At 39.6% G+C, this 14025-nt stretch overlaps 1 protein-coding gene across 1 annotated transcript; it reads right to left on the bottom strand.

Annotated features, from left to right (window-relative positions):
* Positions 1-2107: 2107 nt before the first annotated feature.
* lurap1 (leucine rich adaptor protein 1) lies at positions 2108-12143 on the bottom strand (the record flags this gene model as incomplete). Its single annotated transcript, XM_079245584.1, has 2 exons — positions 2108-2995; positions 11931-12143. The coding sequence occupies 2 exons, from the start codon at positions 12141-12143 to the stop codon at positions 2108-2110; spliced, it is 1101 nt and encodes a 366-aa protein (XP_079101710.1).
* Between the last annotated feature and the right edge of the window lie 1882 nt (positions 12144-14025).

Below are 14025 nucleotides of genomic sequence, written 5' to 3'. Positions count from 1 at the left end.
CCACCTCTGACAGGCCAGCTGGGCTCATCAAGAGGGCAGAATGCTTCAATTTCACACACACACACACACACACACACACACACACACACACACACACACACACACACACACACACACACACACACACACACACACACACACACACACACACACACAAGCACATACTACCCAGCAGTTGTGTTTCTATTGACAAGCAGACATTATTACTGGATTTTATTTGCTAAAAAAAAAAAAAAAAAAAAAAGGCTGCTTATGTAAGCCGCTATTCAGAATTTGAAAAAATATTGCTTTTCTTGTCTTGTGTTTGGTCATGCAATGTCCACTCTAACACTCAGGAGCCTACAGGTTGTTGGGCTACATGCAGGCTGAGGGCGGGAAACAAAAGCCAATCAACTTATTCAGATCATTGTAACAACAGGACAGTAATCTGTGGGAACATACTGGCTTCTTCTGTTAATGTTTACACTTATCAGGCACAATCTCTGGATTAAATAAAATACAGATCACCGTAACAACTACAAAAAAAAAAGAAAAAATCTGTGGCAATTTTCTGGGTTTGCATACAACTAGTCACAACAATTGCCAGATGCACAGGGAAGTTATGTATTGATTCAGTAAATACACAATCTTGCAGATGGTTGCACTGACATAACTCTACAAGACACAAAGGCTTATAGTGGCACATTATTTTTGCGTCAAACTTTTACTATCTTTAGTTCTTTGTCATCTATGTCATTAACAATATTGTATGTTGGAGAAGGAATACAACACACTCACAAATTTCATTGATTAATACTTGTATTTTCTGCTAATATTTAGGTCTAAATATATTAATTCATTTTTATTAAAGACACACTACTTAACTTTCCGACCTTAAAACTCTGTGTTTGAGATTTGTTTGATGGCACACTGATGGCACACTACAATGTACCTTTCTAGAGTTGTCACTACCCAGAAGTGTCCAACTTCTTACTGGATGACCAGTGATGTTACAGCCGAGTTTTGCTCTAGCAAGCAGATATGAACACACGCGCTGTTTTGAATACATACAGGGGCGGATTAAGCAAAGAAACGCAATCAAAACATTGGAGGAAAACAAAAAGAAACAGATAAAGGGACTGAGCAAAAACATAAGACTAGAGTCAAGGTAAGACTGTCTTACTGGCTGGAGAGAGCTCACAGGACAGGAAGGAGGCAAATTGGAGCACGTCACTAAGAAATTCTGTAGGAGTTCTGTAGTGTGTCTTTAAGGACTCAAATATGAGAGAAGGGTTTGATTATGTACTATTTCTACGATCTTGAATTTGGTCTCATCAGTCAAATCTGACTCAAGGGTCAAGATCCTTCCAAACAATCCTGAGAAGAATATGAAGAGTGCTAATGGAAAAGTTCCTGTCTTCCACTCGGAAACGCCATCAAATGAAACAACACACGAAATCAATTTCCAGTCTGAACTGCATAGAACTCTTCACCTCAGAGCTAATAACAGGGTGCATTAGTTTGATTTGAAGGGATAAAACATTTTAAATAAGGCTTGGACTATTTTTTATAAAGGGTCCCATAAAATGCTGATTAATCTGTAAAAGGTAAGTGATCATAAGTGGATCCCAAAGCAGGAAAATGTAAAGCGGGGTCACTTCAAAGTCCATTCAAGAGTCTAAAGTTCAGACATTAGTTTATCTGCAATCATCATTAGCTCTATGAGAGATCAGGTCACTTAATTTCTAAAGGAAGTTTAAATCAAACAATAATAAAACTAAAATTAGGGCATGCCAAATAGACCCTGAGAAAAACTGACATAGGATTTTAAAAGGGATTTTCTTTCATGTGTGAGGCAGCCCTGTTTGAATGAATGTGGACAAAATCCTGTCATGTGCATCCATCGTAATACTGACATCAATGCTTTTTGGAGATTTAGTGCAGGTCCAATAGGGAATACAGATAGTCGTGTCTATCAAACACAATGGCTTCCACTTAGGAAAGTCTCAAAATATGCCTTTTACACACAGCTGTTCACCCTTTTCTATGGTAACTTTCAGTGATTGGTCTTTGATGTTGAGAAAGTAGCATTCAGTAGTGCCTATCGTCTCTTCTGTGATTATCTTTCTTACAAAAATGTAACATCCTCTTGCGACTGCACCCAGCGCCAGTGGGCATCATACTCCAGGTGCATTTTCCCGTTCATTTTGCATGTATCCAAATCAATCTTTCCATTCTTGTAAGATTTGAGCTTGGGGCTCTGGCTGGTTCCCAGTTTTTCGCTGATTCCCGGGCGAGTTGGGCTCCCTTTTTGTGTTGTTGGTTTCTCCAGGATGCCATTTGCTTTAATAGCTTGCATTTGAGTATTTTTCTTTAAAACAGGGCTTCCCCTCTCTGTCCCTGCAGGCTGGGTCCAGACTGGATGGTCTTGCTTGAGGCTCTCGGGCTTGGTTTTCGGAGAACTGGAAGAAACTGCTGTTTTGACGGTTCCAGTTCCACTCATCCCAGTGCCGATCACAGCAGTGCTAACTGCAGTACCAGGTCCATTTCTCGACTCCGTCCCATTCCCACTGTCATTTGTCGCACAGAGATTCCCACTCCCAGACCCATTACTTGACCGATTTCCCACTCCAGTTCCCGCTCCAGCCGCTGTGGCCCCAGACCCTCCTGCCATGTGACCTCCAGCAGTCGCCTCTGAAACCAGTGGTGTGGTGGAGCAGATAACAGACTCTGAGCTGGAAGGGCAGTACTCATCCATGTCATCTGCCAGAGTGTCCAGGTAGCTGCCAATGGAGATGTTATCCAGTTTGTCATTGGTTGGGTCCTGCAGGCTGCTCCAAGACCCCCTCCAAGAGGTGTCTGGCCCCTCACCCAGGCTGTACTGGCTACTGGTCAGGCTGCTGCAGCGGCTGGTTAGAGTGCTGCGCTCCTCCATTAGCCATTTCACCGCCTCAATGCCCTCGTGGACAGCTAGCAACTGCTGCAGGATTTTTACATCCACTGAACGCAAGTGATCCTGTAAACAGAAAAAAAGAGAAAAAAATCAGAAGTTACTGGAAAGGTGTTATTTGGGATACTCTATTTTGAAAGTGTTTAAATCCATCCATCAATCTTAACAATGAGAACTTAAAGATTGCACCTATGAAACAACCAGACAGTGATTTATTGAAAGCACTCGGCTTCCGCTACAGAGATATAAGCAAATACATTAAAACTCCAATTAAACTTTTGCTAATTACCATAACTGGGGAAAAAACAAAAACATACAACAGACATTAGCGGGCAGAGTCTACAGCAAAGGTAGAGAATAAACCGGCTTGTAGATGGAAATAAACTGCCTCAGCAGTGATGAAAACTAGACACAGTGGAAAGTGTGACACATTAATGGCCTTAAATTGCCTTTTAAATTCTGTGAAGGTGGTAAAAACCGCTGCAAAGTTTATTTATTCATGAGGACATTTGGTAGAAAAACCCCCCCCACAATAATTACAGTAGAAATAACAATAGTTGAAAAACCCTCTGAAGTGAAATGCGTGGGAAGGAGGGTGAAAACCATTAATGAAAGAAAGAGGGTAAAGACTGTGTGATCATGGAAAATTCCTGTCTTGAATCCATTTGCAGAGGTCTGCTGCAGAGTGCAAACCATAAGGTGATATATGGTGCCGATGTCTAAAGTTCAACCTGATGAAATAAGCTTGTCATTGCAGATAACTGCTCTCTCAGCGCTGAAGCCCTTCATTTATTAGTATTCTTCACTTTCCTCCATTCATTCATCCATCACTGGACTGTGTCAACTCTTTCTCGTGATAACTGCAACTCAGTTTTCTAAACTAAATCTTTACTGAAGTAAAAGTAATGATTTTGCACTAAACAGTTGCTTTGCATTTGAACTCATCATGTCTTTTGAATTAGAAACAGGATTTCTAAAGGGAATTGTAACTGCAGCTGCCAAACCGGCAGGACCACTCTTGCAAGTCACCATAAAGAAGCAAATTCTTCACAGTAGTCCAAAGCAGACAAACCAAGCATGAGCCTTACAAGTCTTTCTTTGTTGTTGTCAGGGGCCAGTTCTCTGCAACTCTGTCGCTCGGTGTCACTGAATGACACACTCTGATCACATGACATCTTTATGTACTGCTACAATTTTCCTCATCTATATATTAATAATCTATAAAGTTGATATTGCAGTTGGCCTTTGTCAACACAGTCCAGTACCACAACCTGCATGGGAAATTTATTTTGGCACATTTAGTCAGGTCCAGATGAACAGTTTCCCTCACCTTTCTCAGTAGTGGCTAAACAAGCATCACAGTAGGAAGCTGATAGAGATCAGTGATTTTCAAACACTGTGAAAATAAGAAAAACGCGTCAAATTCCTTTCCCTGACTTCCTTTTAGTACATGCTTCCATATGACTCAAAAAGAAAAAGAAAGACAAAAAATGAAACTGAGGAAAAAAAGCCCATATTTGGTTTATTGGTCATTTCTCAATTTATGACCAAAAGAAGCACAGTGGCACACATCAGCTTTGAAAGAGTGTGGAGTTTTCACCATCAAGCATTTAATCACTAATTGAGAAATGAGTAGTGGTCTGGCCCTGCGATGGACTGGCGAGCTGTCCAGGGTGTACCCTGCCTTATGCTCAAAGACTGCTGGGATAGGCTCCAGCTTCCCGTGACCCTTCATCGGATTAAGCGGTTAGAATAATGAATGAAAGAATGAATGAGTAGTGGTCTGCGTGGCGTGAATGTGATGCCAAAGTAACCCTAAATATACCTGCAGACAAGCTCTAACACCAGGAGGAGGGTTCAAAGAAATCAAGTAAATGAAATATGAAAAGCACCAGCTGCAATAGAAAACACATTTACTGTATGATCACATGAAGAATCGCCACCAGAGAAAGCAGCCGCGGCTTTCTGCCAGAAATCTGCATGCGTGGCTCAAAACCAGCTGTCGTTCTGGCTTGCAGACATTTGGGGTGGGGCTCGGAGTTGAGGTTTTTGCCTGGTGGTGACTGGGTGTGTAATGAGGGCAGCAATAAAAGTATCCCTTTGCCTGTCAGCGCTGAGGTGGCACAATGCTAATGAAGCTCTGCTCCACCAGTCTGTAAAACTCTACTACTGAACTGACCGCTGCCGACGGTCAGAGTATAAGTCAACTTGATCCATGATGCTGTTACACATCAGAGTTTAACAGATTGAAAAGCTTCATTATATTTTCATTTTAAAAACTATAAATAAAGTTGTATGCTTTGAGGTAACTTGATCCAATTTCCAAGAAAATTTAGTTGTGAAATGAACATATGAGACAAGCAGGAATGTGACTGAACAGATTAGATTATTTTGTCATTTGAAATTTACTTCATTCTAAGTTTTCTCCAATTAAGTAAAGCAACAAATATTCTATAAAAGGTTCTTTGCATCAAAAATAAATCCATCCTGTTTGAAACTGTGTCAGCTGTGTCTTGCATTGCGTTGCTGTTTCTGGAATCATTTTATTAATCTTCATTTTCACTACTCTAGTACTCCTACAATTATGCCACAACATTGCCAATATAAAAAAATAGTTCTTGTTCATAGAAAAAGGTTGAGGCCTAAAAGGTTTCATTTTGGGAGCTGAACATGGAGTTTTGAGGGCAGAAACATCATTCATCTTCTTTTCACATTTTTGGAGAGGTCTGTACCCAACCAAGCTGATTTTAGCTCCTCCATTCAGGTATGACATGTGATCTGGTTGATTTATAGGACTCTGGAAAATGACTTTGTCACATTCAACATGTGCTTGTTTTCTATAAAGGAACAAAAAACCTCCAAATGATCATGATTTCATCTTCTAAGACGAGTGAGGAAGACAGTTTCCCTTGTGCTTACCAGATCTTTTGGTTTATCAATCAGCCAAAGGAACTGACTCTAGAAAAATATCATTGAGGCTTTTACTACATTACTTTGGCATCAATCAATTATCTAAAAAAAAATATATAAAAACACCTTCACAATACAAGACAATCAAGATAATGAAGACAATGAAGTCAATGCTGGAATGTTTCTTTGTAAAACACGAAGACGTTTTTCACGCCACATCAAGGCCGGACATGCAGAGAGGAGTAAAATGCTTTAGTAGAGCTGATAATACAGACAACTGAAGCGTGATCTATGACGCAGACTCTCCCATATGGTAATGATAATAAAAAAAAAAGCCTTCCAATGTCATGCAGTTCCTGAACAGACTGCTGAATCATTGCCAGCTGGGACACTAGTTATCTCATACACCAGCAATATGAACACACACTTGGTCTCCCGTACCCCCCCGGTGTCTGTCTGCTGTTTCACCTTCCCAATCTAACTCGGGTCGTCTGCAGATATACGGTGTCCTTCAGGAGCTGTTCCAGTCTCAACTAGACCTTCAGCAGACCATCTGTCTCCATTCATCCATGTTATGCAAAATGTTCACTAATCCTTCTTTACAAAGCATCATGTGAAAGATTTTATTGCACAAACGAATCAAGAAATAAAACATTTAAATGGTGATTTGAGCAAAAATTTTTTAGTAGCTCTAGTTTTGCCACCAGTTCTGGCTTCGCTTTTTAAATCAAATCAAACTTTATTTGTATAGCACTTTTCATACAAAAGCATATCAAAGTACTTAACATGAAAAAATTAAAAACAGTTTCACATTTAAAACACACACAACCTAACCCTTCCCCTGACCATTAATGCCAAAATAAAAACGAATAACTTTAGGATTCTGTCATCTGTATCTGGCTTGACACTGCTATGAGGATATAACATCATGTTTAAGTGATGGGTGAGACAGTGGAGGACATTAATGAAACCATTAGGCATCTGCCAAGAGAAAATATAAGTAATAAGATCAATAGATATATTTCTGTTCAGTTGTCAAGCAAATCTGAAGAGAATTTATTAAACACTTATAAAGAATCAGGTAACTCCCTTTTGATCAGTTAAAGTCTATTCAAAGTCATTAGAGGGAGACATTTTTTTTAAATAAAAAACTGCTTTAAGTGTAAAAACCATTTTGATGTTTCATTAAAATATTAATTTTAAATAGTTAATTAAAGGCTTTGAAGGAAGCAGAAAATGCACTAACCAAAGCCAGTCAATGAGCAGAAACTTTCATTGTTCAGTGTAGTCACCCAGTAAAGCCACCTTCCTATTCTTGGTAACAGAACAAGAAGCTAATTGATTCAGACTCTTTATTTAGCTGCAAATGCTGATCTTGAAGCTTCCCAAGAGAGATTCTTCATTGGCTGTGATATTGCACATCTTGCAGGAATCCACCTCCGTTGCAAGATAACTGAAACAGAGACCCAATCTCATCTGCAATTTAGTCTTTACTCTTTTTTTTTTTTTAAAATAAAACTGTGCAAATATTTAAGTGACAGCACACTGCTATCAATGAATGAAAAGAAACCAGGATATGTTGTATAGCTGCCAACGGCAGGATAAAATAAAGGGGTTGTGAATGTGATGAATGGATAAAAGAGCTGCAGGTCATTTGGCAATGACTTTAAATGACAAAACTGTGTCCTGACTAGGACATCTGTGAAATGTCAAGCAGGCCGACAGGAAAGAATGACATCATACAGACTTGATCTTGAAAGGGAAAAGCTACAGAGAACAAAAAGAAAACAAAAAAAAAACAGGTTCACCTCCAGAGAAACACAGGATTTGTCCTCAAGTAGCTTAAAATGCATTTGCTGATCATCAATGAATTTTACCAAGTAGCTTATAGAGGTTGTGTGTGTGTGTGTGTGTGTGTGTGTGTGTGTGTGTGTGTGTGTGTGTGTGTGTGTGTGTGTGTGTGTGTGTGTGTGTGTGCGTGTGTGTGCAGGGTTGTTTGACTGGCAGTCTTCCATCATGGAGTCGTGTCTCAATCAAGTAAATCTGTTCAGATCAGAGGGGAGCATGTGTTTAATTACACAGCTGGATAAGAAAGTCTACTACTAATCTACAGGAATATAAGATTTTGTGATGATCAGTGGAGATTTTTACCCTATTTTGTAAAACTTAAATTTGTACTTTATCAGTTATGTAACAATAATCAGTCTAAGAGTTTTATCAAGATGATGATAGCTTCTGTTTCCTGCAAAGTAAGCAGTCAGTTAAGATGTTCTTAGAGGCTTAATTTAGGAGGTACACATATTTCAGTTTAGACACTTAGCAAAAAACAGATCAACACAGCACACACACTTGATCTTACAGCCACACAAAAGCTGCTTTAATTACAAAGTACTAGATGAGGAAGAAACAGGAGAATTAAACACAAATACACAGCAAAAAGGAAGAAAAAGAAGCTGATATTTTCTTTTTAACACCCTGCCTCTTAGCGTGGATCTAATGAGCTTTTCACAGCATGGTGGAAAGTGTTAAACACATGCACACACACACATTTACTGACTTTGCTAGACTGTTAGCACAACTGTGTGTACACGTGAGCTTTTCCATTTGGCATCACTCTGCAGACACACTGCACATGCATTACTGTACATCTTACTAAGCAGATTTGTGATAAAAGCGCAATGCTCACATCTCTTCTGTACTCTCATTACAGCACACTACTCTCCCAATGAATGAAACAACCACACACTCAGAGGAGTCTGTGGTTCAAGTTTTACTTCCTGCATTAGGAAGAGGTTCTTAATCCCAATCACTCCTTTATGTCTTCGTACCATCCCAGCAGAGCCAAGTGAGAATCACCACTAGTAACTAATCTGTCTGATAACCATCTATTGTTCCAATAAATAGACCATGAAAAATTTGGGAACAATATCTCAAATTTAGGAAAATTTCATCTGAGTCATGTGGAAGCAGAAACAAACAAATCAGACTAACATGTAATTTTAAAGAAAAGATTTTTTTATTTATTTATTTATTTTTAAAGTGGCATTTGTGTGAAGTATGTATCTATAGTCTGTGTACTGTACTCATGTTGATCTTGGGTCAATATAATTCTAAGCAGGCATGAGTTTGTTCTTGCTAGGCAACAAAGTGCAATACTGAGACAAGGTGCAAAAGCAGACACATCTAAATGCTCCCTGAAAGAAGACAGAAAACTTTATCATCAGTCCCAGCAAAACATTAAAGCTGTTGCAACTCAATTAAAATCCATTTGAATCCATTTGCTAATTTTATCTTGCAGAAAAAAGTAGCCATGGTGAAAATACTCTAAATATAGTATTGACTTCTTTCTATTGATTTGTTTTTAGTAGAGGCTGCTTTAAGGGGCCAAAATGTACATTCAGCTGCTGCCCTCTTCGTGCAGTGCAATGCCCAGATCCTGTGCAGCTATTGGTTGCTTTTCAGTAACACAAACATCTGTCATGATGACTGATTAAAAAAAAAAAAAAAAAGGAAAATATCATGGTTTTTATCTGAGAATAAACCAGGTATAAAGCTAAAAACATATCATTAAAGCAAAGACAAAAGCCATCTTTCACAAAAACGACAGTTACAGTTGTTGATGTCTCTTCAGGAAGAGGATCACTTTTCTCCACCACTATGAAATTGTTTTACAGTCCTCAAGTGATATAAGCTTCTATTTCCAACACATGACCAAACTTCTAATGTGTTTTGGATGTTTGAATGTAACCAATGTGTTTTGGAGCAGCTCTCTCAGAGAACAGCTTGCTTTGTTTGGAAGTTCGGCTGTGGTGCTGCATGTGCTCTGTGTCACAACCACAGACTGGGTGCACGCCTGCATTTACCACAGGAATGTATTACATACATGAAAACCGAGAGGACAAAACAACTGCAGTGTGCTGCAGGTCTTCAGTGTTTGGAGAAAGACTTGGTCGCGTAAACAAGACGACAGAGCCATATTTGTTTTAAATCAGAAGCTGTTCAGTGGAAATAATCTACTGTGAAAACAATGGACAGCCTTGACCTTGGCAGGAAGAAAGAATACGATAATTTCTCAATGTGTGCGAAACAACAACAGTCACAATGAATCTGTGTATTCTACCAAAGCTGACATGTGTCTAGAGAAGAGTTAAGGTGTTAGAAATTACAAGTTTATAAGAAAGGTATATGGATGCTGTCAGTAGAGTGTTAACCATCTAATGACAGAAACTACATGAGTTTACTACAAAACAGGCCTTCAGCAGTTAGAATATTTCTTTGCAGTACACTGTAGTTGTCATGGTGTGGAGGAGTTTGAATTATTTTGAATACAATGAGCCTTTACATTACTCATGGGAATTGCAATAAAACTAAGACTAACATATTTTAGCGTACCTATGTAGAGGGTCTATAATGCATCCTCTTGCAGACACGACTGTATAACAAGTTAAAAGTAAAAAAAAATTACATCCATGCTTCTTTTTATTATCATGTTAGAGGAATATACTTTTGTCCTTACCATGAACTGAGTGTTTTCTTATTTCTAATCTCAGCCAAGTCATGTTTCTGCCTTTTCATCTAAGTTTGACTGTAACCATGGTAACCATGACTAGGCTTTGTACTTTAGCCTGAACCGTGATTGTTTTCTACCTCCACTGAAGTGAACCCAGTCAGGAAAAGGACAAGGGGTTGTGGTGAAGTGTTGTGATGTTACTAACAGAGCATATGTCACTCTACATCTCATGGCTAAAAGTGGAGCATTTAGCCTACTGCTCCATCCAACCACCCCTTTTTTTCTGGACATTGTGTTCCTGTTAAATAAAAGACCTGACAAGTGTGTCTGCTCCAATGTGTAAATGCTTGTCGGAGACATATTTCCTTTATGCTGCTGGTGGGAGAGATGTGAGGTTCAAGAGTTCTTAAACCTTGCAAGGTTCTTAGATCCAAGGACTCAGGTTAGTCCAGACTAGAGTCCAGACTAAACTCAGAAGCAGCATTTAGCTGTTATACTGCAAAGAGGTGGGACAAACTGCCAGTGGGAAAATAAACTTTTACCATATTTTGAACCACATTTAAATCCAGGTTAAACACATTTCTGTTCCCAAACACCTGTTAACATTTAGTTTCTCTTTAGATTCTTCTGTTTCTGCGCCTCACTGTAATGCTTTTAATGGGTTACGTAAAAGCACTTTGAATAGTCTTTTACATGAATGTGCTATATAGATAAACTTGCCTTGCCTTAATGGTCAACGTACTTGCCATTAAGGCAAGGCAGTTCAGGAAAATGTTTCTTTTTAGATAAAATAAGTCAAATGTTAGTGTCAGAGTGAAAATGCAGAAAACAATATCATCTTAGTAGAAATATTGAATGCTAAGCAAGAATTTAAAAAGGCATACAGTGCAATAACGTGACTTGGTGTACAATAGTTTCATGAGAACAGGTTGTGAAATGATCATTTGCATGGGGAAAAGGTAAGACAGCTGCTAAGAACAGGCATAATGAAATGATTCAGTGTTTTTATTTTTGAGAGAAGAAAATTTATTATCTACTCCACTGTCAGAAGATGTTAGATGGAGCTTTATGGTTTGATCCTTCAGCACACAAACTGCATGTTAAGATGTTATAGGCTATAAACTAAATGATGGGCAAAGAGTCACTGAAAAAAAGACTTGACTATATTTCTATGTAAGAGTAAATTATTCCATCGATGACTCATAAACAGTCACTGCCCCAAGGAAATCAGGATTTACTTTTTATAGTCATTCCAGTGTTATGTTGCATCCACTGACTGTTTCCCTCTGAGCTCGTGCTGGACGAATGCGTGGCTTTTCATTTCACCTTAGTAATGATGAACTCTGCTGACACTTGTTTAAATATTCACGACAACATTGTCCAGTGGAGCAGAGCTGGATCAAATTCTCAGCCTCCATTGAGACGCATCTCTGTGACAGCTCCACTCTGACTTCAGTGACATAAACAAGTCGGATTCACACACACACACACACACACACACACACACACACACACACACACACACACACACACACACACACACACACACACACACACACACGCACAGCTGTGCACTCTTACCATCTCCATCTTCAGTTTCCTGATCTTTTCATCCAAACTCTTCCTCCCCGTTGCCTTGCTGGGGTCGTGAGGGACTGTCAGCTTGCCATCTCCCCGGAGAGAGGACGCCTCCTCCCGCATCCACCTGAGCAACCCCTCGGGGGTCTTCCTGCCGATTTTCACCTCCAAATCTTTCAGATCGGGGATCGTCTCGTTAGCAGAGCTCTCATCCATCGCTGTCGTGTGTTGTAACCGAAAAGACCCGCAGTGGGAAGCTTACGTCCTTCTGCTGTGTTGGAGACTGTTGGCTGTGAAGCTGCGAGGGTCACTTCCTTTAGGATTGAACGGCATCCTCTGCGACTCCCGCTGAGTTGGACTGCGCCAGGAGAGAAGACAGTCTGACAGGAAAAACACAACAGTGTGGAGATGTCCCAGCCGATCGAGACGTCTTTGATTAGTGTTCTAACTCAGCCATCGTCTTAATGAAAGCAGGAAAAAAAATCCATTATTTCCTGTGACTTGATGCCTGGCTCATCTACACAGGTTTGACTGTCAGAGCACGGTGTTCTGTCTGATCTCTGCAGCTCGGTGAGGATGAGTTTGTACGAGATCCTGATGCAAAAGCACACTGCGCAGATTCCACCTGCATGATGACAGCGACCAGCAGAAACCGCAGGGTGGGAGAGGAGACCACGGAGCGTCAAACCCCTCACAATAACACACATCAGCTTCCGGATCAGCTTTCAAAGTAGCTGCCAGCCATGACAAGCAAAAGACGGACTTAACATGTTAGAAGATAGCCAAAAAAAAAAAAAAATAAAACCCAAAAAAACAATGACATAGACCGACCAAGACCCTTTACTTATGCAGTTCATATTTTAAGAGGAGATGTAAAATATTTAGGATATTTGACTCAACTGGAAAGACAAATGACAACAGATCAGCCTACTTGTTGCGGAAAATAAGGTCCTGTGACTGATATCTGAATCAGGATGATTAAATACATTCTCTTTTTGTCTTTTCTTCTTTTAATTACAAATAAATAAATATCTCTCCCTCTCCACTAAAGTGTTCCCACTTCCCTTTTCCAGGCAAGGTGACAGATTTTGCTCCACAGAGGTCTCTGAATCGCTCTTCATGTTACCACTCCCCCGAGACCACCGTATCGTGATACCCACAGAACCGACATGAGAACGGTTCCTAAGACATCAGCATGTTGAAACCTCTCCAATATGTTTCAATGTTGAATTCTGCATCAGAATCAGAGAAATTTTTATTGCATTAAAAGTATGTGTTCATACAGAGTGTTCATACAGGTGCGTGTGTATACACACACACACACACACACACACACACACACACACACACACACATACACACACGCACACAGACATATATACATATGTTTTCTCTCTCTCTCTCTCTCTCTCTCTTTCACTTTCTCTGAGGTGTTTTCTCTTCTGTCTCTCTTCTATCCTCTTCGGTCTGGTCCAGCAGTGCAAACTCTGCAATACAAACAATAATGCAAATTAAATAGAGAAATAAAATAAGAATTCAGAAAATCAAGGTGATGATTATATCTATAAAGCTCCCCTTGGCAAAGTAAATTTGCTCAGCAGAACACAGCATCCAGACCAACATTCTCTTACTTAAATGTGGAACAAGACACACAAACAAACAAACAAACAAAAAACAGAGCAGTTACAGCTTGACTTGAAAAGCAAGAAAAGAGTTATATTCCTTATTTGTTAATCTGCTAACAAGTTATACGGAATTAAACTACACTGGGTTTGTTAATGAAACCATCCATGTCTGCAATTTAATTTAATCAGCTGGCAAACAGGAAATAGTTTTCTCTTGCACTTATACACAGACTCATTGTCAGGCTGAAGTTTAAATAAAGACATTTGTTGTAGCTGCATTCAAAGTTACCGTATGCTAAAGTCATCAGTTCACTGAGAGGCAGAGTGGGATGAATGAAACATCTAATAAAGCACAACATATGTCTGCGTCACTTGAAACTATCACATTAATTTCGGCACTCATACTCTCTCTCGACTCAGATTTATCCTCTCTCAGACGCAGTCCTGGCAAACTTTTCCCTAACAGGCCTGGG

This window comes from Telmatherina bonti (genome assembly GCF_933228915.1).
Source record: "Telmatherina bonti genome assembly, chromosome: 8".
Classification (NCBI taxonomy): domain Eukaryota; kingdom Metazoa; phylum Chordata; class Actinopteri; order Atheriniformes; family Telmatherinidae; genus Telmatherina; species Telmatherina bonti.
Note: the sequence above shows the minus strand (reverse complement) of the source record. Positions and strands in the feature narration are given on the sequence as shown.